The sequence below is a fragment of the Rhipicephalus microplus genome, chromosome 1 (assembly GCF_043290135.1).
Source record: "Rhipicephalus microplus isolate Deutch F79 chromosome 1, USDA_Rmic, whole genome shotgun sequence".
In the NCBI taxonomy this organism is placed as follows: Eukaryota; Metazoa; Arthropoda; class Arachnida; order Ixodida; family Ixodidae; genus Rhipicephalus; species Rhipicephalus microplus.
Window position 1 is genome coordinate 281,057,412 of NC_134700.1, and position 24,584 is coordinate 281,081,995.

At 46.5% G+C, this 24,584-nt stretch overlaps 1 protein-coding gene across 1 annotated transcript; it reads right to left on the reverse strand.

Moving 5' to 3' along the window:
* Positions 1-854: 854 nt before the first annotated feature.
* On the reverse strand, positions 855-24,185 carry LOC142767310 (uncharacterized). The gene is made up of 12 exons (XM_075868771.1): positions 24,164-24,185; positions 23,218-23,413; positions 18,623-18,731; positions 16,069-16,199; positions 14,913-15,218; positions 13,200-13,371; positions 10,580-10,735; positions 9,759-9,944; positions 6,404-6,691; positions 4,295-4,450; positions 3,152-3,277; positions 855-1,294 (listed from the first exon to the last, which is right to left on the reverse strand). Exons 1-12 carry the CDS (start codon positions 24,183-24,185, stop codon positions 1,037-1,039), a joined length of 2,106 nt encoding a protein of 701 aa, XP_075724886.1. The 3' UTR covers positions 855-1,036.
* Between the last annotated feature and the right edge of the window lie 399 nt (positions 24,186-24,584).

The window sequence follows — 24,584 nt, forward strand, 5'->3', positions numbered from 1 at the left end:
TGTTACTGCGAATGATCAGGGCACCGTTAAAAGTTTCCAACAGATGACGAAGTGCCTGTTTGCAGTATCTGCGCAGCATTTTTGTGCCCAACATTAAACGCAAAATGACCCAATTTTCACCAAAGATATGATAGCTGTTTTGGCAAATGGGGGTGGTGACCACTGAGAACATGCCGGTGGAATTAGTCGAGAAGTTTTACGACGAAGTAAAAGCAGCGGGAAAGAGACGGGTAAAAAAATAAAGCTAGGACGTCAAGAAGGTGATGGTGAAAACGCAGTCCCGACACGTCACAATCAGTTAGCACAAGAGCAACGTAACGCTAATTAGTGACAAACCCATTTCCTTTCTGGTGGTACATTTTGACCGAACAACGTAACTATGGTATACGTTCATGAGATTCCACCGAAATCGTTTGATACACCCTTAAGAGAGTGCTTTGCAAAAGACAAAAACATCGCGCATGTTATGCGTATGTATGGCATGTCTTTGAAAGTAAAGAGATGCATAAAACATGCCCCGCCGCGGTGTTCTAGTGGCTAAGGTACTCGGCTGCTGACCCGCAGGGCGCGGGTTCGTATCCCGGCTGCGGCGGCTGCATTTCCGATGGAGGCGGAAATGTTGTAGGCCCGTGTGCTCAGATTTGGGTGCACGTTAAGGAACCCCAGGTGGTCTAAATTTCCGGAGCCCTCCACTACGGCGTCTCTCATAATCATATAGTTGTTTTGGGACGTTAAACCCCACATATCAATCAATCAATCAATCAATCAATCAATCAATCAATCAATCAATCAATCAATTAATTAATCAATCAATCAATCAATCAATCAATCAATGCATAAAACACGTGAACATATGGCACTAGCAACGATATTCAATTACAGTTGTCGATAGACATTCATGAAAACACATTGTGAGCAGCAACGTTACAATCCAAGCCAGCGCGAACGTTCGCGTGATGTCGTTGTCTCTGGCTGTGAACGTTCGCAATACGCGGCGTTTCAAGTGCGTCAGGCGGGCACAGAAGCGCCGCCGTGCTCACTCCGACGTAGAGGCGGGCCGCAAGCAGTAGCAGAACTTTCGGAACGGCATGGTGGGCACGCAGTGCGAGGTGTTCCCGTACAGAGAGATGCGCAGAACTTCTCCCATGACGGTGACGGCATTGCCGAAAACGCGCGCCGTCGCCTCGAACACCGCCTCGCCAGGAGTCGTCACGAGGCTGACGGTGTACTCCCGGACGTCTCTTCTCCGACCGAAAGGAAATAACTGCTCGAACCACAGCGGCTTGTAGCTGACCTGCGTGCAGACATCTTCGGTGAGGTTGTTCATTGTATCATCTCGCACCTTCCGGTATTATTCCATGTAATCTTCTGTGCTATGCTGGTATCAGGATGTTTCGTAGGAATGTATATATATGTTTTTATTACACGGTATTTGGTATTGTACTGTTAGCTTATGGTCTTTATTGTTATACACATCTTTGTCATTGTCCCACCTGCCTTGTATAGGGTTCACTGGCCTCGTCAAGCTGTCCATAAACAGCTTTTAGCCAGTGAACCTCTCCAGAACCTGTTTCTTTCTGGGAAAATAAAATGATTTGATTTGATATGATTAAACACTCGTTTAACTCAGTATTTCCGGCTCTGCTACTAGCGGTAGGTTCTGGTGTTTCATTTAATTTACATGTAACTTGTCGCCATTAAGGCGATGGCTATTTCTTTCTTTTAACTTGCCGTCTAAATTGCATGATGAATTCACTCATTCAGAAGGTTGCATCGGCAGTACCTATGCCAGATATTTATGCCTAGTACGAAGAAGCTGTCTGCGAAATGGTACGGAAGTGGTTTAGTTATATTCTATCGAGACATCGAAAAAATTCGTCTTTTATATGAATTTGTATAACATGAAAGTATAACGTGTCAGTACAGAAGTATTTAAATGCGTACCCATAAAAAAACTTGCACAGTGTCTAGTGGTCTTCGGCAGCTATAGGACCATGTAACATGGATTCACCCATGTTGACACTTGGTGGCACATCTTCGCCCCGACGACTTACGTCCATGATCAATGATTAAACAAAGTTTTGTGGTAGCTTTTGTAATTAATGATGAGGGCGTCATTAGAGAACGTGGTGAGATGGCCAGAAGAGCGTCGCTGACTGAACGCAGAACTTGGGCTAAGGCTCCTGCAACTATTGAACACCACGGCCGGACTAGAGGAAAATGTTCCCAGCGTCGTGCGTCCCCTGTCGCGGCAGCGATTTATTCTCGGAATGAGCGTAAACTAGAAATGCTAAGGCGCGCGTCACAGAGCTACACTTCATTAGAGGTTTACAGTTAAGTGGACTTAATAAGGGGAACAAAATGCGCATGCACAGTGCGTTAAAAGCCCTGTACCATGTACCGTATATACGCACGCCATTTTTCAGATTCAGCGTTACCGCATTTGCGTAGTCTACGCCATGTACGTAAAACATGGCGGTGGTTTTGGACGCCAGCTTCGAACTGAATTTAGCGTTGGTGGGGATGGATCTACTTGTTTCGTGCCTAACGACTGTGAAAAATGGCTTCCTTATCTGTCGGGTAGCTTTGATGACCCGTGTATTACAGTTAACCTAGCCTAGCTTTTAGCTAAATTCTCGTTTCGAACGTCCCTAGGCCTAAGTAGAAGGTCGATGTAAACGAATCTGCAACACAAAAATTTGTGCTGTTGGTGCGTCATTCATATTATTTACATTTATTATTACTAAAAAAGTAGCAATATTGCTGCGTGCTAGGATACGAGCGATAATTCTCAGTTTTTTCTTTTTACATATTTTAAGGTATTCACCTTCCGCAAGGTGACGCTACTGTCCCAGCTTATTCGCTTAAATGCTATCCCGATAAACTATAACGCGCTGACCACACACACAAAAAAAGAACGTTGCGGAAAGTGCGTTAGAGTTTAGCGGGATAGCGGAAAATGCGGCGAGGGATATTAATATACAGAATCGATGGATGCCCTAGGTAACCGAAGCTGAGCTCGAAGAAAATGCTCGGAAGTTACCAAACTCGAAAGTTATCATATGCAACATAAATTTAAACCTCTGTCAAAGACGCTATTAGATCGGACCTACAAAAACAAAAAGTTGGAAAGCAGGGCAGGCACACTTACGCTATCCCTTGGGTCTTCGATTGTGTGAGCGTAAGCACTATCAACACGCTTGAGGCGTAGTCGAGCGCAGAGTGGTGCGTACGGTTTGAGTATGAGGTTGATATAGCGGACAACTGCCTCAGCCACCTGTAATGAATGGGTCAACTGACATATAATCACATCGGATGCGTCAGTTCAGTTTGATTCTATGCACATGCACGTCTCAGATATTTTCGGCGGCAACAAACCATCGTGCGTGTGTCGGTCTATATCATAGCTGCGTGCACACGACTCGCTCTCACTCAATCACACACTCGCTCACACACTCTCTCACACACTCGCTCACACATCACTCACACACTCGCTCACACATCACTCACACACTCGCTCACTCACTCGCTCACTCACTCACACACTCGCTCACACACTCGCTCACACACTCTCTCACACACTCGCTCCCACATCACTCACACATCACTCACACACTCGCTCCCACATCACTCACACATCACTCACACACTCGCTCACACACTCACACACTCGCTCACACACTCGCTCACACACTCACACACTCGCTCACACACTCACACACTCACTCACACACTCACTCACACACTCACACACTCACACACTCACTCACACACTCACACACTCACTCACACACTCACTCACACACTCACTCACACTCACACACTCACTCACACACTCGCTCACACACTCGCTCACACACTCGCTCACACACTCGCTCACTCACACACTCACACACACACTCGCTCACACACTCGCTCACACACTCGCTCACTCACACACTCACTCACAGACATTCGCTCACTCACACACTCAATCACAGACACTCGCTCACACAGACACTCGCTCACACACTCACTCGCTCACTCACAGACACTCCCTCACAGACACTCGCTCACAGACACTCGCTCACGCACACTCCCTCACAGACACTCGCTCACAGACACTCGCTCACGCACACTCATTCACGCACAATCACTCACACACTCACTCACTCATTCACACACACTTACATACTCACACACTCACACACGCACTCACTCGCACACTCACTCACACACTCACTCACGCACTCACTCACTCACACACTCACACACTCACTCACGCATTCACTGACACATTCTTTCACTCACTCACCTGAGGCACTGGCCGCAATGACGTCGAAATGGCTGTTCGGCTCAGACACGAGCACCATTGTTTCTCCATGCCGGTGTCGTCACACGTTCGGTTCAAGGGAACCGGAGTGAACAGCGATGCCATCCGAACCCCGTCGTACTTGCGCCGTGTTTCCCGCTGTGGGCGATGAAATCAGCGGAAGAGGAAGTACTTTATAGCCATACTGCGCAATCACGTCAAGCCCGCAGGCAATTGAGGATATGCTAAAGATAGCGTAACATTCTTTCTTAAATAATTGTCTCAGACTGTTCTCCGTATGATGCACCAATACTCGAGACATTAACTGGTAGTGGCGCGGCAGCTCAGTGGGAGGAAGTAGTATTTCAAGCAATGATGTTCACCTATCACTCTATTAAACCACTTTGTGTTTTCTGAATCATGCTTCAGAGTGCTGCATCCTTAAGAATAAAAGCTAAAGATGTAATTCAAACCTACTTCGCAGTGCATGTCCTATACTACTGCTATCGAGCGACTTAATGCGGCACAGTGTTCGATTTTTCACGAACAAATGCTCCCGTACATGCCCGAGTGCTATTTGCCAGCGAACATATTTCGTCTGCCTGGTAACGTGGCACGTTGTCGTTTAAGTACTGAAGTGTTCTTTTGGTGTCCCTTGACAGGAAAGAATTAGTTTTCAGTCGAGCCAGCTTCTGGCGTTGAGCAAGTGGATGCGAATGAAGCAACCGAGACATTTGAGAATCCCAATTAGTTCGAGAATACCAGAATTGAATTAGCCTTGTGGATTTTCCCTGTATTTTCTCATTGCTTACTTAACTCTGACTGAAGCGGATCACTTACGACTCTGGCATATTGTGACGCGACTGTGATGTTTGAGAATGTCGGCCTTTGCTAACATCGAACCGGAGTAATCCCTGCCTCCACACCTTTTATAACTGAAAGAGGACTTGTTGCTGTGTTAGTTCGTGCTTGCTGATCGTCAGAGTGTCGTGCAAACACCCACATACGAAGCATAAAACGCTTGCCACTAAAACTTCAATGAAATGTGTGCCTGAAACAGGATATGTCGCTTCCAACCACAGGCAAATTGTATCCTGCCGTATGTGACTTGTACGCCTGCGCTGTATAGGTGCCGTACACAAGATGGTTCAAGAAGTGTGTCCAATATTCTCTAAAGATTACAGAAAAAAGTTACGCGCGTAGTATACTTGTGGCGTTGCCTTTCCTGCTGCAGAGGGTATCTTTAGATGCGTACAAACATTAATTACGGTAGTAATAATAAAAATTAACCCAATTAACTTTTTAACCAGTGGTGATGGCCGGTCGAGTCAAATGGGCGAATTCAAGCTCTTCCTGCGAATAGTCACTTCGAAATTTTGGAAAAGCGGCCATTGGTAATCACGGGGGAGCAATGCAATGTGCCTGATTCAGCTGCACACGGAAACCAAAACCGACGCACCAAAAAGCGCATCTACCTTCCACTTCGACAACGCCCTCAGTGACGACACTGTTTCCCTCACCGTTATCAGCCGGCAATTTAGACACTTCGTTTCGAGGCCGCTTATCGACGTTCGCTTATTCTTCTCCGCAAAAGCGAGGGAAACAGTGTCGTCAATGGGGGTGTTGTCGAAGTGAATGGCAGACGTGCTGTTCGGTGCGTCGGTTTCAATTTTGCCAGCTAAACTGGGCAGATTGCATAGCTCCGCGGTGATTACTAGTGGCTCCTCTCCAAAAGCTCAAAGTGGCTATGGACAACCCGTAGGAACAGCTTGAATTTACCCATTTGGCTCCACCGGCTTTTATCAGTGGTTGAAAATGTGTTATTTTCTATATTTACGGTTATATTAATGTTTGTACCCATCTGAAGATGCCTTCTGCAACAGTGATGGTAACGCCGCAGGTAGCACGCAGATACCTCCCTTGTGTAATTTTTAAAGAATATTGGACCCATTTCTTGAAACCGCACCCTGTATATTGTGTTGTTGCCCTTCCATTGAGGCTATTAGTAGCGCCTACATTGTATGTCTCCGCGTCTCTGTGTTTGGTTATTCGCCCTTCACTATAACGATCACCTTTTTTTTTAATGCAGATGTGTAGCGTGAAAGCGTGTACCAGAAATGGCTGGGTGCTGGGTGCGTCCAGGAGCTCGAAATCTTCCAGCACTCCTCGCAGCGTCGCGTGAACGTCCAGAGGCGTGGTCAGGCGGTGAGCGTTCTCCTTCAGCCCTCGCAGGAGGTCCGGGTGGCGGAGGATGAGACTGCGAGGCAGGTACCACAGGTAGCCAGGCAGGCGGCCCTCGAGCAGACCGACAAACGTGCGTCGTATGCTGCCCCAGCGCATGCCGTGGTCACTCAGGAACACGACGATGGTATCTCTCAGGTGGTCGCCCTCGTACAGCGACTGCTCAAGCCAGCATGAGCTCGAAGTGAGGCATTCGGAATAGCAAACAAAAATGCGATTGGCTCGTCTGATGTAGGAATAGGCATAACACACGACAGAAAAACGAGTCTTTACAGAAGCAGTTCAATGTTTATTACGCATTGATGTAAGATGGTTATTGGTGTTTAGTTGCTGTTGATGCACCCATATTGATGTTGCACCCATATTATTGTATTGATGTTGATGCACCGACATCCTCCTGACTTTCGGGTTAGATTTAGGTCCAGAGAATCTGTTGAAACTTTCACAGCTGGGTGTGTAGATCACGAAGATAAAAAGTGAAGCTTATTCATTCCGTGATGCGTGTAGTTTTGGTGTGGCTCATTAAGTTCCAGCGTCCAAATAACTGGATGCTGGGACCTAAATAAATCGTTAAGTAGTGGACCTGAAGCAACATAAAGTAAGACTACTGAATAAAATTGTTACAAATTCTGGAATAACAGTTTTTATTCAAAATTTAACAAATTTTAAAAAATACAAAATAACGGGCCTTAATTTTCGCCGTTAAAATTCTAGAAAGCTCCTCTGTTGAACGCCACCATGTTTTTTTTTCTTTTTTTCAGGATCTGATGGAGCAATTTCGACAAAAATTTGTAAAGGGCACTAGTAGATGTCAAAAATATTGGACAACTGGTTTTTGAGGAGGAAAACATGCTGAGATCTTTGTATTGACGGTGTATTTGATGTCCAACGTATTGAACAAATCGCAATAGCTGGAATTCAGGAGGATATTGATACCTGGTGGTACATCTTCTTCCCCACGACAATCAACGAATCACGACCGGTACACACTTTCCGGAAAGACTGCACGCACCGGAGCATCGCGCGAATCGCACTTGAATTACACCGCACGGAAACTGTGCAAGATGAACGAAACAAGTTTTCACTCAATCATTTATGAACTAGCGGTCTGCTGCGGTGAAGGAGAGTGATTTGCGGGTCGGCGACCGTCCCGTGGACGTGTGCTTGGCATGCAGCGTTGTGCTGGCGAGCAGCGTCCGGCTGGTATGTCGTTTCGGTAAATGTATACGGTCGTTTCGGTCCTGCATCGGTGTCTGTATGGCAACCAGTTGGGTCACAACGCGCTCAACTTCACAAACGTCTTCTCAGCTTGTGCCGTGAATGCGCGAAGGCCTCCCTCGTCCCCGCATGGCATGTTTATCGCTGCGCCGAAAACACTTGCGCTTCATTCATCCGTCCACACCGTACTTCAGTGGTGCTTAATGCAACAGTTCTCGTAGTCGGTACCATCGCGCTCGCATCAGTAAATGGCGGAGAACACCATTGTTGCATTTTGAAGTTGCACTACACTGCACACGCAAGCACGACGCGAAAAATTTAGCGCGCAACTTAGCCCAATACAATGCAAAAGGCAAAGCACGTGCATCGTCACCGAGCCACATCAGCGCGTAGAGCCACAGCCTCCTAGATTTACATTGCCTGCCGGATTGTCAGGGGTCACTTGGGAAGCAGCCGTCGTCGGAACTGCGGTGGTGGCGTCACTTAAGTAGGGTTGTCTTCAAATAACTTTTACGTTTTTGGAGCTTATCTGCAACAAAAATAACGTAAAAACGTTTTGAAAAGGCGTAAACGAAAATATAATTAACCCTGCGTAAGTGACGCCGCCATAGATGACGGGCGTTTTGCTCTCATTCAGCAGGCAACAGCTTCAATACAAGGCATAGCCTCTGAAGTTAGCAAACGCCAAAGTTGCTGGTTTCAAAGGCCAAGTACAATGACCTTTAACCCTACGTAGGAGGCGCCGCCATAGATGACGGGCGTTTCGCGCTCATCCGGCAGGCAAGAAAAATAAAGGAGGCTATGGTAGAGCACGTCGCAATCACAGACTGCGTTTGTGGCCTGTAAAATCAACCCCAGAAACCTTTTCGGAGCTGACTGCGGAGGCAACGGTGCACTATGTTTCAATAAAAACCCCGAATGCCACATAGGCGGCGTCGGGAGGCTCTGATGCCACAGCCTAACGTCCGTTCCAGCATAGAAGTGCCAAAGGAGACTACCGCAGCGTTCTCTATGGCCGTTAGTTGATGTGACAATGAAGTACTTCTCTACTATTGTGCGGCGGCACCGCCCCGACAAACGAAGAACACTGGTACACAGCGAAGGAGTGCGACACATATAATGCGCGTCCGAAGAGCGCCTTGGAAACGCGCCGATAGCTTAGTCGGCTAAGAACACGCTTCCTATTATCAATGTTCTAGAGGTCGTAAGCTCGATTGTCGGGCCGCGGAATTCCGTATAATTTCTTTACATGCTGCTCAAGCAAAATTTCAACAACGTCCTATCCGTGACGGAAATACGTTAGTGAAGTCTTGGTTGGAACCTTGTATCAAACACTTTCGTGTTAAAATGTGCGCACTCAACTGCGCAAAAATTCTTCCATTTTTGACTGGTCGCTTCGGAGCGCTCTCGTAAGAAAGAGAGAGGTTGCGTTTTTATCTTTTCTCCACCTATCTTTCTATCTCTCCCAGGAGAGCACACTAGAGCGCTTCGAAACGACCAGCCAATGATGACATGAGGAATGTTGGTGGAACAACTAGTGCCACCATTTCGTCAGAGAGACCGGTCTTTGCCTGGACCGCCAGAGCAAGGGAACTCATCTTGCAACGAGCGCTGATTAAGATGAGTTATGTATACGCAGAATAGTGGTTATAAAACGCTGTGGTTAGGGTGGCTATTACTCAAATAGGTTTGGGATTAGGCTTGATGATAACTCACAATCAACAAACAGTGCAGGAGAGGACAACGGACAGACGAACAGTCCACGTGTCATTCTCGTGTCTGTGGTAAATATTCAACTGACATGTGTGCATACGCCCCGACTATGGCTAACTGCCATTTTGTAGGAACTGCTGGCAGTGGTACGGAACAGTACATGTGCAGTGGGGGTTCACGAATCGAACGCATACATTAACCAGTAGTGAAAATGTCAGCTAGCGTCTTCGTTTTCTCACAATAAATGTTCGCCTTCTTAACAAAAGAATAGGCGAATTTGACTAGCAGCACTTGCCTCAAAGAACTTGAGAAAGATCTCGTCTCCGCCCCAGTGTGTAGAAGCATAGTCGTGCGTCAGAGCGTTGATCCAGGTGAAGGCAAAGTACGGCTCGTTCTTGAATGTGATGGCGAAGTCGCGCGTGTAGTTTAGCACCACTTGAGCTAGTTGATATGGGCCCACACAAGTGTAGCAGTTCAGGGGCTGTAAATGAAATTGTTGCTACATAGGCAAAAAACGCCATGCTCGTGATAAGAGCATGCATAGAAAAGTTTTGAATGAATGCTACAACCTAAATACTGCAACGACTTAGGCAAACTTGCTTCCGCGGTTGTACCACGTCACCTTTAGCTCTATGCTACGATTGGGCGTCGAGCAGCTCTTTCCTATAACTTGTCATTCGCTCAAACGCAGGAACACCGTCAGCTATACCACTTAATGAGCTTACTAAACGCATGACAAACCGACACGGTGAACGACGCACGCATTTCACCTCCGGAGTATTCACCTAGCAGCAGATTTCACATGTACCGTGAAAACAATATGAACAGGCCACGCACTCCCAAGAAAATAGGAGAACATATTTGTACTGCATTTTAGTGCTATCACTCATTCATAGTAGTGCATTGCTCAATTGTTCATAGTTACGTCCAGTAGGTGGCTCGGATAAGGTGACACCACAGCTCAAAGACAACTAAAGATCTCGCATTGCGGATGGCATCACATTTCTTACAGTTTTTCACCGCTTATAAGCATATTCTTAATGGCGTGCGGTATGCTACAGGTGTGAATGCGTCTATCCAAGCAGCCTTACTGCTTATAAATCAGAAGCAGCTCACCTTGTGATAACCCATCTCCTTTTCAAATTGAAGGAGAAAGGGCCGCATGTAGTAATCTGTAGGCTGTTGTCCGAAACCGGGCTTCAGGTAATTGAACGTCGATATTTCAGTGTTGTCTTCAGCGTACAAGGTGCGGTAGCCCGCGTTGGCGAATAACTGCGTACCGAAGAGTGTCGTGCATGACATGTTTTAGAGGTAAAGCTCGTTAGGGTGTGGGTCGTTCTCTCCTCCGTCAATAGTGCATAGCATGTAGCCAGCTCCAGTTTATGAATTGCTCACTAGATGGCGTTGTGTGTCTATTAGTAAAATTGTATATAAGATCACTAGATGGCTGTAGGGTATTCTTATAGTTGGTAATTAAAGTGGAACAGACAGACAGACAGACAGACAAACAGACAGACAAACAGACAAACAGACAAACAGACAGACAAACAAACAGACAAACAGACAAACAGACAAACAGACAGACAAACAAACAAACAGACAGACAAACAGACAGACAAACAGACAAACAAACAAACAGACAGACAAACAGACAGACAAACAGACAGACAGAGACAGACAGAGACAGACAGACAGAGACAGACAAACAAACAAACAGACAGACAAACAGACAGACAAACAGACAGACAGAGACAGACAGAGACAGACAGACAGAGACAGACAGAGACAGACAGAGACAGACAGAGACAGACAGACAGAGACAGACAGACAGAGACAGACAGACAGAGACAGACAGAGACAGACAGAGACAGACAGACAGAGACAGACAGACAGAGACAGACAGACAGACAGACAGACAGACAGACAGACAGACAGACAGACAGACAGACAGACAGGCAGGCAGACAGACAGACAGACAGACAGACAGACACTTCGCCCCACTCATCATCATTAACTCGGTGGATATGCTGTATTTTTTATCATCTTGCGCATCGGAGTCCTTGGACAGTCAGTTTACAAACGGAGCACGAAGAAGATTGGACACAAGTAACACGAAACAGGACGGGCACTAATACAGGACACCTCACACAATCCGTCCTGTGTCTTCATCACTGTGTCCATTTTTCTTCACACTACATTCAACTATGAACCTGCATCAGTTCGGCAATACAACCTGTTCCTACCCCTTTGGACGACCCGGCAAGACATAGTTTAAGATAAAACAATTAAAATTTGCAGCCAAACAAACGCGATTGCGTGTGAAAACCCACTTCGTCATTTTAGATAAATTACCTTTCAATGAATTCGAGCTGAATTGTTATTTATCTTCGTCCCGATTTATCAATAATTATCCAGTATCTTCATGAAATAATGTCTTGGAAGTTTTGTAGGCTACAGAATATATGAAGCTTGAGTGCCTAATCAGATGAGCATTGAAACCGGCATTGCATTTTAAGCACACTTGAAAAACAATGCATGGCCTACATCAGCTCTTTACAAAAATTAGAGTTATTGGTAAAGAAAAAGAGAACACGCGTAATGGTTTCATAGCGAAACTGCACGCATGCTAACAATCGAATGCAGCAAACATCAGCCTGAATGAAACCCCATTAGGCTGTACTAAAGAGAATGAAACTTGAGACACGAATGAAAACAAGCATTGGCGCTTCATTTGCATGAAAATATTGGCGGCATGCGTATAGAGTAAAAGTGGATTTACTCGTGTTGCGCTAAGGCATAATTCACTCTAAACTGCGCACCAAGGCTCCTCACGCAAAAAGTCGCGCGTGAATCGATCATAAAGGCAGGGTACAAACACAAGCGCAAACTGACACAGTTTTAATCATGGACCGAAACACTGAATAAATATGAAACAGGGGCACCAAGACCACGTGTGCATACGTCAAGAATGATCAATGAGAACGACACATGCGTAGCCAGAAAACCCCTCTCTCCTCTGTACAGGCCGATAGAAGGATCACTAACACACGCAGCTGCTTGCTGTAATACAGTAAAAGCCTCAGGCCGCGCATTTATATTTTTACTTCAACCAATAATCTTAATCTTACTCAGTCGTCTAACAACGTTGCGCTTGTCCCTGTATCCATAGAGGTTTCTAAAAATAACTGGATGGGGACTCTGGCGCTGCGATCATTCAGTGACCACGGGAATCATGGGTAGTACACGGATTTGCCTAGTCTTCGTACTTGCGGTCGGCGAATCGCACTTGTGGCTTCGTATATTGCTGTGTTTCGGTTTCGTTTGGAAGAAAAGAACAAACCCCCTTGAACTTCGTGACCCGATTTGGAATGGTGAGCCTAAAAGAATAAGGTGGTGAAGCGCAACCACTGAACATTTGCCGATTTTCGTTTCGTGAGAAAATAACTTCAAGCTACGCGGACACTCACGGAGCCAGAAGTATGAAGACTAGACAAATCCGTCGACTACCAATCATTCCCATGCTGCGTTGCAGTTCCCATAGACACGAGCGTCAGAGTTCCCGCTAGTGTATATTTAGAAAACTCTATGCCTGTACCCTCCCTTCGTGAACAATTTTATTTTTTTGCGCAAACTTTCCTTCTTAAGCTTGGAACATCATCTTTTTTCAACAGGCCTATAGGCTCCTTGTAAAATTTGTTATATATCTCCGTATAAGTGGCCTTGTCGGTAAACGCACCGTCCAGAGAAACGTGCAGTTGTCCCAGATCCTATAGTCGCTTTGCCTGCAGCTTTTGTTCACTTCGTGTATGTGCTGCCCGATGAGTAGGGGCACGATGTTCTCCAGCGTGTTCTCGCCCAGTGCGTTCATTCCGTTCAACCACACTGCTCCCATTCGCGATTCTAGGTACCTGTGAGAAAAGAACGTGCCTCTCTGTACTGAGGCTAACGAAGACTAGGTATCAAGTGCAAAAATGCAATGAAACAAAATAACCTTTTGTACGCACGCATGCTCATCTGCACTGATACTATCAAAGCTCTCAAACAGTTACAAAATGTGTGGGTGGTTTACAATTAGAGAATCGGCCATGATGAAAGAAAGCTGAACAAGGAAAAAAAAATCTGTACTCAGATATCTGCAGTCGCAGTGATACTATAAAGCTCCGAAAGAGTTATGGATAATATCTGTTTGAACAATCAGTCATGACTGAAATAGCTGGAAAAGCAAAATATTAATAAAAATAAAATATTTTGAACTCAGATATGTTAATTCGCAGTGAAACTATCAAATATGGGAAAGAGTCACATAAAGTGTGGGTAATTTTCATCTGAACAACCAGCCATGCATGATGAAGAGAAGCTGAGAAAAAATTCAAAAAAAAAACGACAAGTTGTACGAATTACAATACACGATAGAATAATGAGACGATGAGATCGTTAAGAGACAATAACATCCGCAACTGCTTTCCTTAGCAGGATGAAGTCCTGCCTACTGCCTCCCCTCCCCCAAAAATGTGGGAAAGTTAAGAAAATGCACCCAAACACGATACTACGGAGAGGCATTACTTCCACTTTTTGGAGAGAGTGGGCATTTCGAGGAATTGCAAGGTGTAGAGACTGGCAGTACGTCTTGTTGTGCGCACTTATAAGATACAAATATTCAACCTCAAAAACGACCTTCACTCAAAGGTCGCAGGTTTGGTGTTGCCCTGCCCACGGCAAGTTATCTTTTAATTCACTTTTATTTCTTCAAACTTACACTACAATTAACTTCTATAACATCCCCGTACTTTCCTTGGCATGATTGTCTTTTAAATATCCATATTATTCTATCTAACAAAGAAAAACGCGAACTTAAGTAGACACTTCTTTTCTGCTTACTATAGCTTAGCGATAAACGTGCGGCACTACTGGGCTCGTGGACCCGGCTTCGGCTCGCGGCTACAGCGGCCGAGAATTTTCCACCATAGCTCTGCTGACTTACTAATGAGTCGATTCAACCAAGCTCACTAAGACCCAGATCGAGCTGCGAGTCAGATATCGCATATCTGACGGGCACGCATATATGCACTGCCAACTAGCCCACCTTTTCGGTATTATTGAACACCATGAGACTGAATGAGTCCAGCTGAGTAATACTCTCGTATGTTTGAGTCCGAAAGAGTGCAGTCGAAAAAAAAAAAAATGTCGTGTCAGTTCAAGTGAGCCCGGTTGAGAAAATCAATGGTAAGTGTTTGTCCGAGTGGGCCATAAGGACAAAGATATTGTATGAGTGAGTATGATTAAACTCTACGTTATTTGCTGACCGCAACAGGTACCCTCAATCATTTATCGTGAATTTGACACGTAAAATCGAAGAATATCTTTTTTTTTCAAGCTTCACTGAGTTTTCTCCTACGATCGAGGTGAGTACGGTTAGCATTGAGCCGAATAATAAAAGCAGCCAGCTCACTTGACCGTTTTCGCATGCGAGCGTTTCATATTGTTGCGCGAGAGTGAGTCGGCTCCCACCAACAGCACACTATAGGCACGTCTGCCGCGCTTCGACGCCGTTTCCCCCGAGTCGCTGTCGTTGGCGCCATCTGTGGGCTGCCGGCCTAGGCTACGACCACAGCGCCTCTCGACTGCCGGCTTGCGAGTCACGAAGGCGTGGTAGTTTTTGTACACGAGCACACCCTCGGCGTCGGAGCACTGCAACCGGATGAACTCGAACTTGATGACCGTGTCATTGCTGATGGGCACGCAGATAGCTGAACGCCTGCAAAAAAATAATGAAATAAGAAAAAAAAAACACCTAGAAAACTAGGTAACGAACTAGGCCCGTTTTACTGCTCTTTACAATTATTTGTGGCGTGCGCAGTACGAGAAAAGAAAAAAAAAATGAAAGAAGATGGGTTCCCGGTCGCCTCGTGAACCAGTGCGGTTACGAGGCTTTCCTTTGCGTCATGAAAGTCATAGTGTTAGTTCCGCGAAGGTTCGTTATTAGCCGGAGAGTGTTCTTGGAAAATCGAAAAAAAAAAAGCATTACCCCGCGCACGCCTTCGGACTTGTCAATAAAGTTTTTCCAAACCAAACCAAACCCACTCTGCGGAATACGCTTTGATGATCGCGGGATTAGAATTTCGTCGAGCCGTTTCACAAACTTACATTCTAATATAGTTACATTACATTCTAATAAATTAACATTACAATTACATTCTAATATAATTACAACTTACATTCTAATATATTAACTCCGTTAAGAATTGAGAGCTACGGCACAAGATGCACTAATTCACAATAGAGTTTTGTAAGTAAGCCTCTGTATTTATGCATTCTGTTTTTTGTTCATGTCACAGGGCTCTGTAGCATCATCATCATTATAAGTCATCATTATTTCCTAGCCAACGCGCCGCGCCTCTAGCGCAGCTCCTGCGGAGCTTTAAGTGCGAGCTAGAAGTTGAGCAGCTCACACACCTGGACACTGCAGCCGCCACCACCCATTGGGGCATGGAAAGGCTAACGACGATATAAAACGCCATCTTTTCTGACACAGTTCCACGTCATTACTTGAACGTACGCTACGCTGCAATCGCAAGAGGCGTGCGCGTTTCGATAAGGTCGCTCACATGGTAATGCTGTCGTTCTCGTAGCTGGGCGGCCGATACACGACTTTGTAGCAGCACTTTATTGGCGGCATCGCTCGTGTTCCGTTAGCCGTCATTACCATGGCCGATGTGTCGATGAAAATTCTGTTCATCTGTGATAAGAAGAAATACACAATGAACGCCATTACATGCCGAGATTTAAGCCGAATGTACAGTGTCGATTTTGATGAAAGGGAACGCGGGAGCGAATGGCCTGCGCGCTCCGGCAGCTGCTGGCAGCGCGTTGAAGCGGGAGCGAAAGCAACCACAGCCTCTCTTCGCGTCATCTCGCGGCGAGCAAAACAACCATTCGTTGCTGATATGCCAACAGCGAAAACATTTCAACGCCTTCTCCCTCCAATGCGACTACCTATAGTCGGGGAGGAGTCCTTCCTCCATGCCGGTAGCCACCTTGAAGGGGGAGGAGGTTCCAATCTTGGCGCTGATTCCATATCAGCCGTGAACCGTTTTTTGCTTGCCGAAAGATGACGCGAGAAGAAGCCGTGGTTGCTTTCGCTCCCGCTTGAACGCACTGCCAGCAGCCACCGGAGCACGCAGACCACGCGCTCCCGTGTTCCCTTTCATAAAAATTGACACTGTACATGGTGCTGTTTGCCGGGATATGCGGTAAGTTATGAAAGACTAAAGGCTCATTCACACTTGCGACTAGCAGAGGTCGTAAGGAAGCGACTCGTGACCAGAAATACACCAGGCCTGCGTGGAGGACGCAGCACAGTCACAGCGAAAGCGTTAAGAGCAGCCTTGCAGAGGCTTTTAGGGGCGAAGCTCCTTAACGCGGCACCCGTTCGTCCCTCGTAGTAGTGCGTAACATGTCTTATGCTTTGACCTACAAGGTGGTGCCGGTGGAAAATTTCTCCTGTGCGTTGTTGAACAATGAAAAATTCGCAGCGTGCGCGTTAACTAAAAGCCGAATTCTCCTGTCTCTCATTCTCCATTAGCAGCCATTGGCATGTACATTGAGTACTATCCGACAAGAAAGGGTTGCTACGTTATACTCGCTGGGCGTGACCTCCTTGGTTTTAGAAAGGTTTAGCGAGCGTTGGGCCGCAGTGCCACGAATACAGTGAACTAGTATATACCATGAACTCGAGGTGGTTAAAGATGGGAAGTAGACACGACACGCAAGCCTTAAGAGAGTGTGCGTGTGTGACCTCTCGTTTAGTCCTTGAAATGTCTGCTGCATGGTGGTGCTTCTATACACGGAATATATGATGAAAAGATGCGAGATGGTGGTACTTGGAGTGTTGAATAGATGGACGAACGGACACACAGACAGATGCATGGACGGATGCCACGAATGGCTGCACGGACGGATGGACGCATGGACGGACGCAGGGGCGGATGCATGGACGAACGCAGGGATGGACGCACGAACAGACGCATGCGTGGATGGTCGGATGAACGCGCAGACGGTCACACAGACGGACGCATGGATGGACGGATGCTTTGCCCCACTCTCCATCATTCACGCTGTGGATATGCTGCAATTTTTTTTTAAAGGCTCTTTGGGTAAATGCTAGAAGCACGCGTGCTTTGTACCCACTACGCCATAAATATTCATAATTTCTGAGCTGTCCGGCATTCGCCATGCTATCTTTCGCTATTTTTCGGAGAAGCCTGGTATCAGCTAAGCATTTGTAACAAATTTTATGTTGCGTTCAGTGGCTGACGACGATGAAAATAACGTCGGAAGTGGGTGTGTGCCACAGTTAATGCGTGATGAAAAACGAGCTTTTGTAATATGTTGGAGCGCTGGACGACCCACTCTTTACGCGATTCACATTGTGTGACGCCTGGTTGTTTCCTTGCTGTTCTAAAACGCTTTACTACTCATATTACCACGATTCCTTTCCCGACATCAAGCCTACCTAAAGAAAGTTTGCAATTGAATCGCGAGTACCGGCGTGGCTCTGCAGTAGAATCCTGGGCCAGCACGCAGTGGATTTGGGTTCCAATCTCACTCTGTCGCCACATAAATTCGGCGTTTGTTATTCAGTTTTTTTCTTTCTTATTTTGTGTGATAGTGGTTACGGACACCGGCGGCGGCGGCGAACAACTACGGCGCTGCGCGTGACCCGGGTTGTGATCTCACAACAGCTTTCGCTGTAAAAGCGAATCAAGCTGACCGATGTTCAGGCCTTGAATGAGCTGCGTCAGAGTGGGATCTGATGCACATAAGACTAATCACTGCCCTGGTAAGGGTTCAGAATACTCGGCTAACTACAGTCGCACTTCTAGCGTAACAGCCACGACCGCCTTTATCGTCTCAATTTTCGCTGCATTAGCGTAATTGATAAAACGTACAACCACATCGTTATTCAGACACACTTGTCTCATCTCAGCATCCTACGTCCCATGCATCTAAACTCGCAAAATATAATTTGAATGTAGCCATGAAAGTAGCTAGGGAGACTTGACGTTAAGTCGCCTGATGGTGTCGTGAAAATGCTAAATTTGCGCAAGCTTGCCACCAATGGCAACCCTGGCATGGCTATCGATTAACAGATAAACTTACTTCGGTGTAGCTGTAAGCTGGGTAATTTGTGCAGTTGATAGGACGCGTTGTTGAGACGTAGGGCAACACCGACGCATGCCATGGCCCGTAATCAGGGACCACACAACTCCTGCGTTTTGAAGAGTGCATGTATGACTGGCAGGTTGATAACAACAAGCAATACCTAGTTGACCATTTACTGCGCTCTACCTTAAACATTCTCGAATGTAAGCGACTGATGCGTATTTCGAACTTTAACCACACGAACTAGTTTGATAATCATATACAGCACATACTAAAATGCCTGGCACTCAAGGAGCATTAAGCACTGCACAGAATAACGCAAACGTACCAAAAGACATTCATTTCAGCCTTCTTTGGAGCAAGCCTTGCTGTCCTAATTGTACATGCCTACAGAAGTATAGTATGACTGTTGTGGATCGAACATGTTGGCGAGTTATCACATCTCGAGCGCTGTTGTAAACTGTATTTGCTGTATAGGATATACGAGATGCGAGCGTAATAAATCTAGAGTGCTACTGGTTGATTGGTGGTTGTTCCTCAGAGTCCTGACGCAACCCACAACGGGGGATCGGCCTTGAAACGGACGGTACCTCAGTTTTGAGATCGAATTGTTTTACCAGCCGGGATATTTAGATAAAAAAACAAAAAACTCAAGAAGTAACTATGGTTTCAAATAAAGTGAATTTATGCCTCAGCTTAACATTCTATTCGTTTTGTTGCCTTTATAAAATCGAATACGGCCTCGCAAACATTACTATGGCTAAATTTCTTTTCAGTTGCTCCAAAGTAAAGGACAACCGGAAGGGATAAACTTAGAGCCGCCCTACGGAGAGCTTCTTCTAACAGTCTCTGCCTTTGATTTGTAAACAACCTACTTGTTAAGAGGAAATGATGCAGTGATTCACTCTGGTTGCAGTGGAGGCACGGGGGACACTAACACAGATATAGAAAGAAATGGACTGAATAAGCAATCATTTGTGCGCTTGTTCGTTTATCTATCTAAATTTCCAAGTGTTGGGATTCTTTTAATACATTATAATGCTACCCTGCTCCCCCCTCCCCGACATCTAAAAAAAAAAGTGGCAGTTATGTCTTACAGAAGAGGGAGGTTATATCAGGTCTGTTTGATTTACCTGCACTGCCTGAACGTAGTGCAGCACTCGACCGTTCGTTTTTGTAGGGATAGCTGGCGATTTCACAACTAGTCCATTCGTTTTGAAAAGTGCAGGTGTCGTGCACGGCCAGTTCAGACAAAACCCTGCACTCAATTTGGAGGTAGTGCAGGTCGAGTACAAGAAGTGGCGCTGTTGCAGCCATCGTAGCAGACGAACTATGTGCATCCGTAAAAGGTGTTCTCGCATGGTTGACACTCATACTGAATGAAGACGTGAACCGCGTTGTAGAAAATGGGAGTTTTATCGATTGATATGTGGGGTTTAACATCCCAAAACCACCATATGATTATGAGAGACGCCGTAGTGGAGGGCTCCGGAAATTTCGACCACCTGGAGTTCTTTAACGTGCGCCCAAATCTGAGCACACGGGCCTATACAGCATTCCCGCCTCCATCAGAAACGCAGCCGCCGCAGCCGGGATTCGATCCCGCGACCTGCGGGTCAGCAGCCGAGTACCTTAGCCACTAGGACACCGCAGCAGAGCAGGAAATGGGAGTTTATCGACTCTGTCGGCTTTTAAAGACGATAGTATTTCTTGGGAACCTTCAAAGCAAGAACTTTGGTCTGTATGTCTAGCCGTACATTTGTCTGTTTGTCTACCCTTAACGATATTCGTTACTCTGAACGGTCAACCCCATTCTCAGCGCCCACCAATGTCGCTCAAGATTCAGCATTCATACTTGCGCGATTGTCAATTAAAAAGCAATTATTGCACATATCTTAGGCACCATAACAACACGTGTATTCTGTAGGTGCGTCTTTTACTAGAAAAGGCATACATAAGTCATTCTAAGGACCTAGTGTTTATCACGCTGCGCTGACCATGTAACGCTTGCACGAAAAGGCGATTGTTTCCAAGGCTTTGCTAAGACGACACAATGGTGGCACCTACCCGTCGTCTTGCGTTCTACACCTTATCACCTCGGAGACGGGCGCACACGCCCGTCTCAGAGCCACGAGCTTCGTTTTCCAAGAAAACTGCCAGATAGCGCTCATGTCTCACGTGTGACGTGACTTGATGCGCTCGTTCGCCTCCGCTGTACGCTCGAGGCACTCTAGCAGCGTCTCCAGAATACCATTCACCGATTTTCTTGCGCAGAAAATCAAATAAATGTTTTGACACTTTCTTCACACGCAAGACTCTCGTCTTTCGACGACATTTGCAGATTAACACGCAGATACGGGGACAATTATTTGATATCCACATGTCGGCCGCCTCCGTATCCTATGGCGTTTTTAGGCCCCATGTCGCCACTTGCTAGGAAACCGTCTTTGCAGCATTCCTGCATGCTCCTGCCTGTCTACAAGCAACCACTTCCGCACTCACGCTGTTGAGAAAATCGAAGGTTCGCTCGACACTGTTACGTATACGGTCGACAGTGGTCGGTTGAGGAGTACGTATACTGCGCTGTCCACCCAAGTAGCACAAATACACCAAGCGCGTTAACTTTTTGAGCACTGACCATTGGTAGTCTTATTGTAAGGTTAAGAAAAATCAAGGTGCTGACTCACGACTTCTTCGCAGCCCCGACGCGGTAGTCTAGTGGCTAAGGTAGATCGGCTGCTGACCCGCAGGTCGCGGGATCGAATACCTGCTGCGGCGGCTGCATATCCGATGGAGGCGGAACTGTTGTAGGCCCGTGTGCTCAGATTTGAGTTCACGTTAAAGAACCCCAGGTGGTTGAAATTTCCGGAGCCCTCCACTACGGCGTCTCTCATAATCTTATGGTGGTTTTGGCACGTTAAACCACACATATCAATCAACGACTTCTTCGCAGAACCTTGGCATTCTGTTGCGTTGCAACTTTGTCAATACGAGCGTAAAAACTGCGACGATGTATCATCGAGCTTTTATCAGTTCTATAACATTTTGCGCAATGGCTACACTTGTTGCGATGGAATCCGTGGCTTTTTTGGACGAAATTTTGGACGAAAAGCTTGCACACCAACGCTTTCAAACCGACGCAAGCACGCAACGAACAAGTGAGAAACATGGCGCCGTCAGCACGCTACCGGCGGTGCACTACCTGCACTTCGGCGTTCGTTTCAAAGTGTCACCCTACGCGTGCCCCCGCTGAACTGGTGCTGCATGAGTTCAGCTCTGGCCACACTGCCATCTGAACTGCCAGGTACTGGTTCACGTAATGTAAGGCAAATCGAACGGACCTATCGGCGAAACAAATATTTAGTTCAAGGACCTGTAAGATTGTATCTGCCATGGTGGTCTGGTGGTAATGGCACTAGGTTGCCGAGACGAAGGTCGCACAGGCCGCAGTTCTATTGAGAGGATATGTTTTACTCGGCGACATCTTTTCTTGCCACTGAAGGAAAAGCTGCAGAGGCGGAGTATCTGCACATGTAGCACTACGCAAAGTAGTCTGTTTAAGCGCGCGTCTCGAACGCCACGAAAAGTGACGGGGGCGCACCATCAGCATTTCGTATAAACGCAGATGCCGCTTAGCATTTGAGGTGCACCTAAAAAAGGCAGGACTTTCTCGTGCGTTCGAAAACACAAAGTGACAATGAATAAATTAAAGTAAATAGGAATATCTCAATTGTTAGAGCTGCGTCCTGTCTCAAAAAGCGCCACATAGAAAATAAAAGGGGAATTTCTATATATGACGGTGAAAATACGGGCGCTGTTCTGTAAATACAATAACTGGCGGTAGGATGCCCGCTATTTGGCTCTGTAGCCTTCGCTCCAATGCCAAGAAAAGTTGTCGCCGAGGCACCGTTCTGTCGAGTTTTCCAGTCTGACTACAGCGCCAGAGTAAATAGCCTAGCGGATAAAAAAAAGAAACCTTGAGACGGCCTCGGTGGAACGCGACGCGAGACTTTGCGCTCTGCACCTGTCGGCGGATTTTGCCCGCGATACATTGGGGACGCGCGTCTCTTTTCTGCGTGCCCTTAACGGCGAATGTCAGAAACTTTGAGGCGGAGCAGTGGGAGCAACGCAGCTCCCTCTGGTGAGTGTTCGGTGCCGCCTAACGAGATTCACCCCCATATTCAGAAACGCTCCTCGACTCGAATTTGATCCTTCACTTGACTGAGTTGAGCACTGCGCCGCTGCTCGACAGAAATTGACGCTGCGCTTCTCAAGAATCATTGCAGAATATTGCCGATATGCAGTGACTTGGTCTGCCAAGAGACGGCGCTCCCATCAACTTTTTCAAGCCGAGAAGAGCTCTTGAGTGAAGGAGCGTTTGTGAATACGGGGGTCAGGTGGATGTTTGTTGGTCACCTATAGGTGGTCGAATTTTCCTGAGCCTACGCTGGTTTCGGTGGTATCGAGAACGGTGGTTTCGAGACTTAAAACGTCAGAGATAGCGGAACTATGAAGAACTATTGAAAGGAAATGCTAAAAGCCAGCCTAAAGAAAAAACGCACTTGTGAAGAGGTTTCTAGTGGCAAGCTCACTTGGTGAAGATGGCGAAGCGCTTTTCACCATCGCTGGCTGGCATGATCTTGAGGCGTAGGTCGGGCCCCACGGTGAACGCCGCTACCACGCTTATGACCATAAGTGCGGTTAGCGTGGCCTTCTTGGAGCGCAGAGAAGTAAGAAATGTGCTGCTGCCATCACGCTCGCAGGCACCCGTCTGTGAGCTCGGTTTGCCTGAAATCAGAGGAACAGCTGCTATAGTGACGAGCAAGTTCACCAAGCCATGTCATATATTGTCACGGGCTCGTGACGTGGACGAAGGGAGCAGACCTTATGTCCAGATGACACTGTTTATTCGGCCAAACTTGCGGCCTGGAAACTGGAGGTCAGATTACAGCAATACACGGGCACTGATAGCGGTGAACAGAGCGTCGGACGGCGATCAACTAACAAGCGGCAAAACGCGTCGGCAAACTTATGCGTGTGTCTTTGAATGCCCCAGCCTTATCGCTGGGCGTCGCACAAGCTCTAAAAGAATCTCGAGTGTTCGCGCCGTGCGAGCAATCTTGTCAGAACGATCTACAATGATCGCGAAGGTTTTCGAACAATGATGCGCAGTTTGCGATGAGCATTCCTGACCCAGGCTTTGTGAGTGAACTTGAAACTAAATTGAACAAAAGTGAAAATGATAAACGCGCGTGGCAATATATCGCATTTACTCAATCGCAACGCTACCACAGTCGTAACGATGGGAGATGGCTTTTCATTGCGTCCAGGTTGAAAGAAATTGGTGCCTCAGTATTCGATTGTAGCACGAGAGTCCACTTTAGGTGGCAAAAATCGAGAGAAAAAGAGAAAAAAAAAAAAACTGGCATTTCATCCGAGTAAATACGGTACTAAACGTATCAATATAGAACAAGAATATTTGTACTAGGGCTGCTTAAACACTCGTCGTTAGCGGGACACAAAATGACGCAGACTTACGAGGCAATGATTGAAGAGGCATGTTGCAAAGCTGCACTCGTGCTGAGCAGATGCTTGAAGATCGGCTTTTGAGGAGAAACCGACAGGATCCCAAGAAGCAAAGACACCGTAGCACGCATTAGCAAACAGTTGTACGAAATAATGAGGCGTTCTAAGCTAAAATGTGAAGCCTGAACATAATCGTGATGCTCCTTGGAGTTTTAGCAAATATACCCACTCGGGAGGATCACCAAGCCTAGGTATGTAGCATGCGCCGCTTCTTATTCTTCTTCTTCTTTTGGCCGATATACTTGTTTATGCAGGAAAAAAAAGTCAGTTTCGATTGAGCATCACATGCGAGAAAAATGCACTAACGTCGCAATGGGGAAAGCGTATCAATGGTGTCTATTTTTTTCATATTTTCACACAATGATGCTTTATG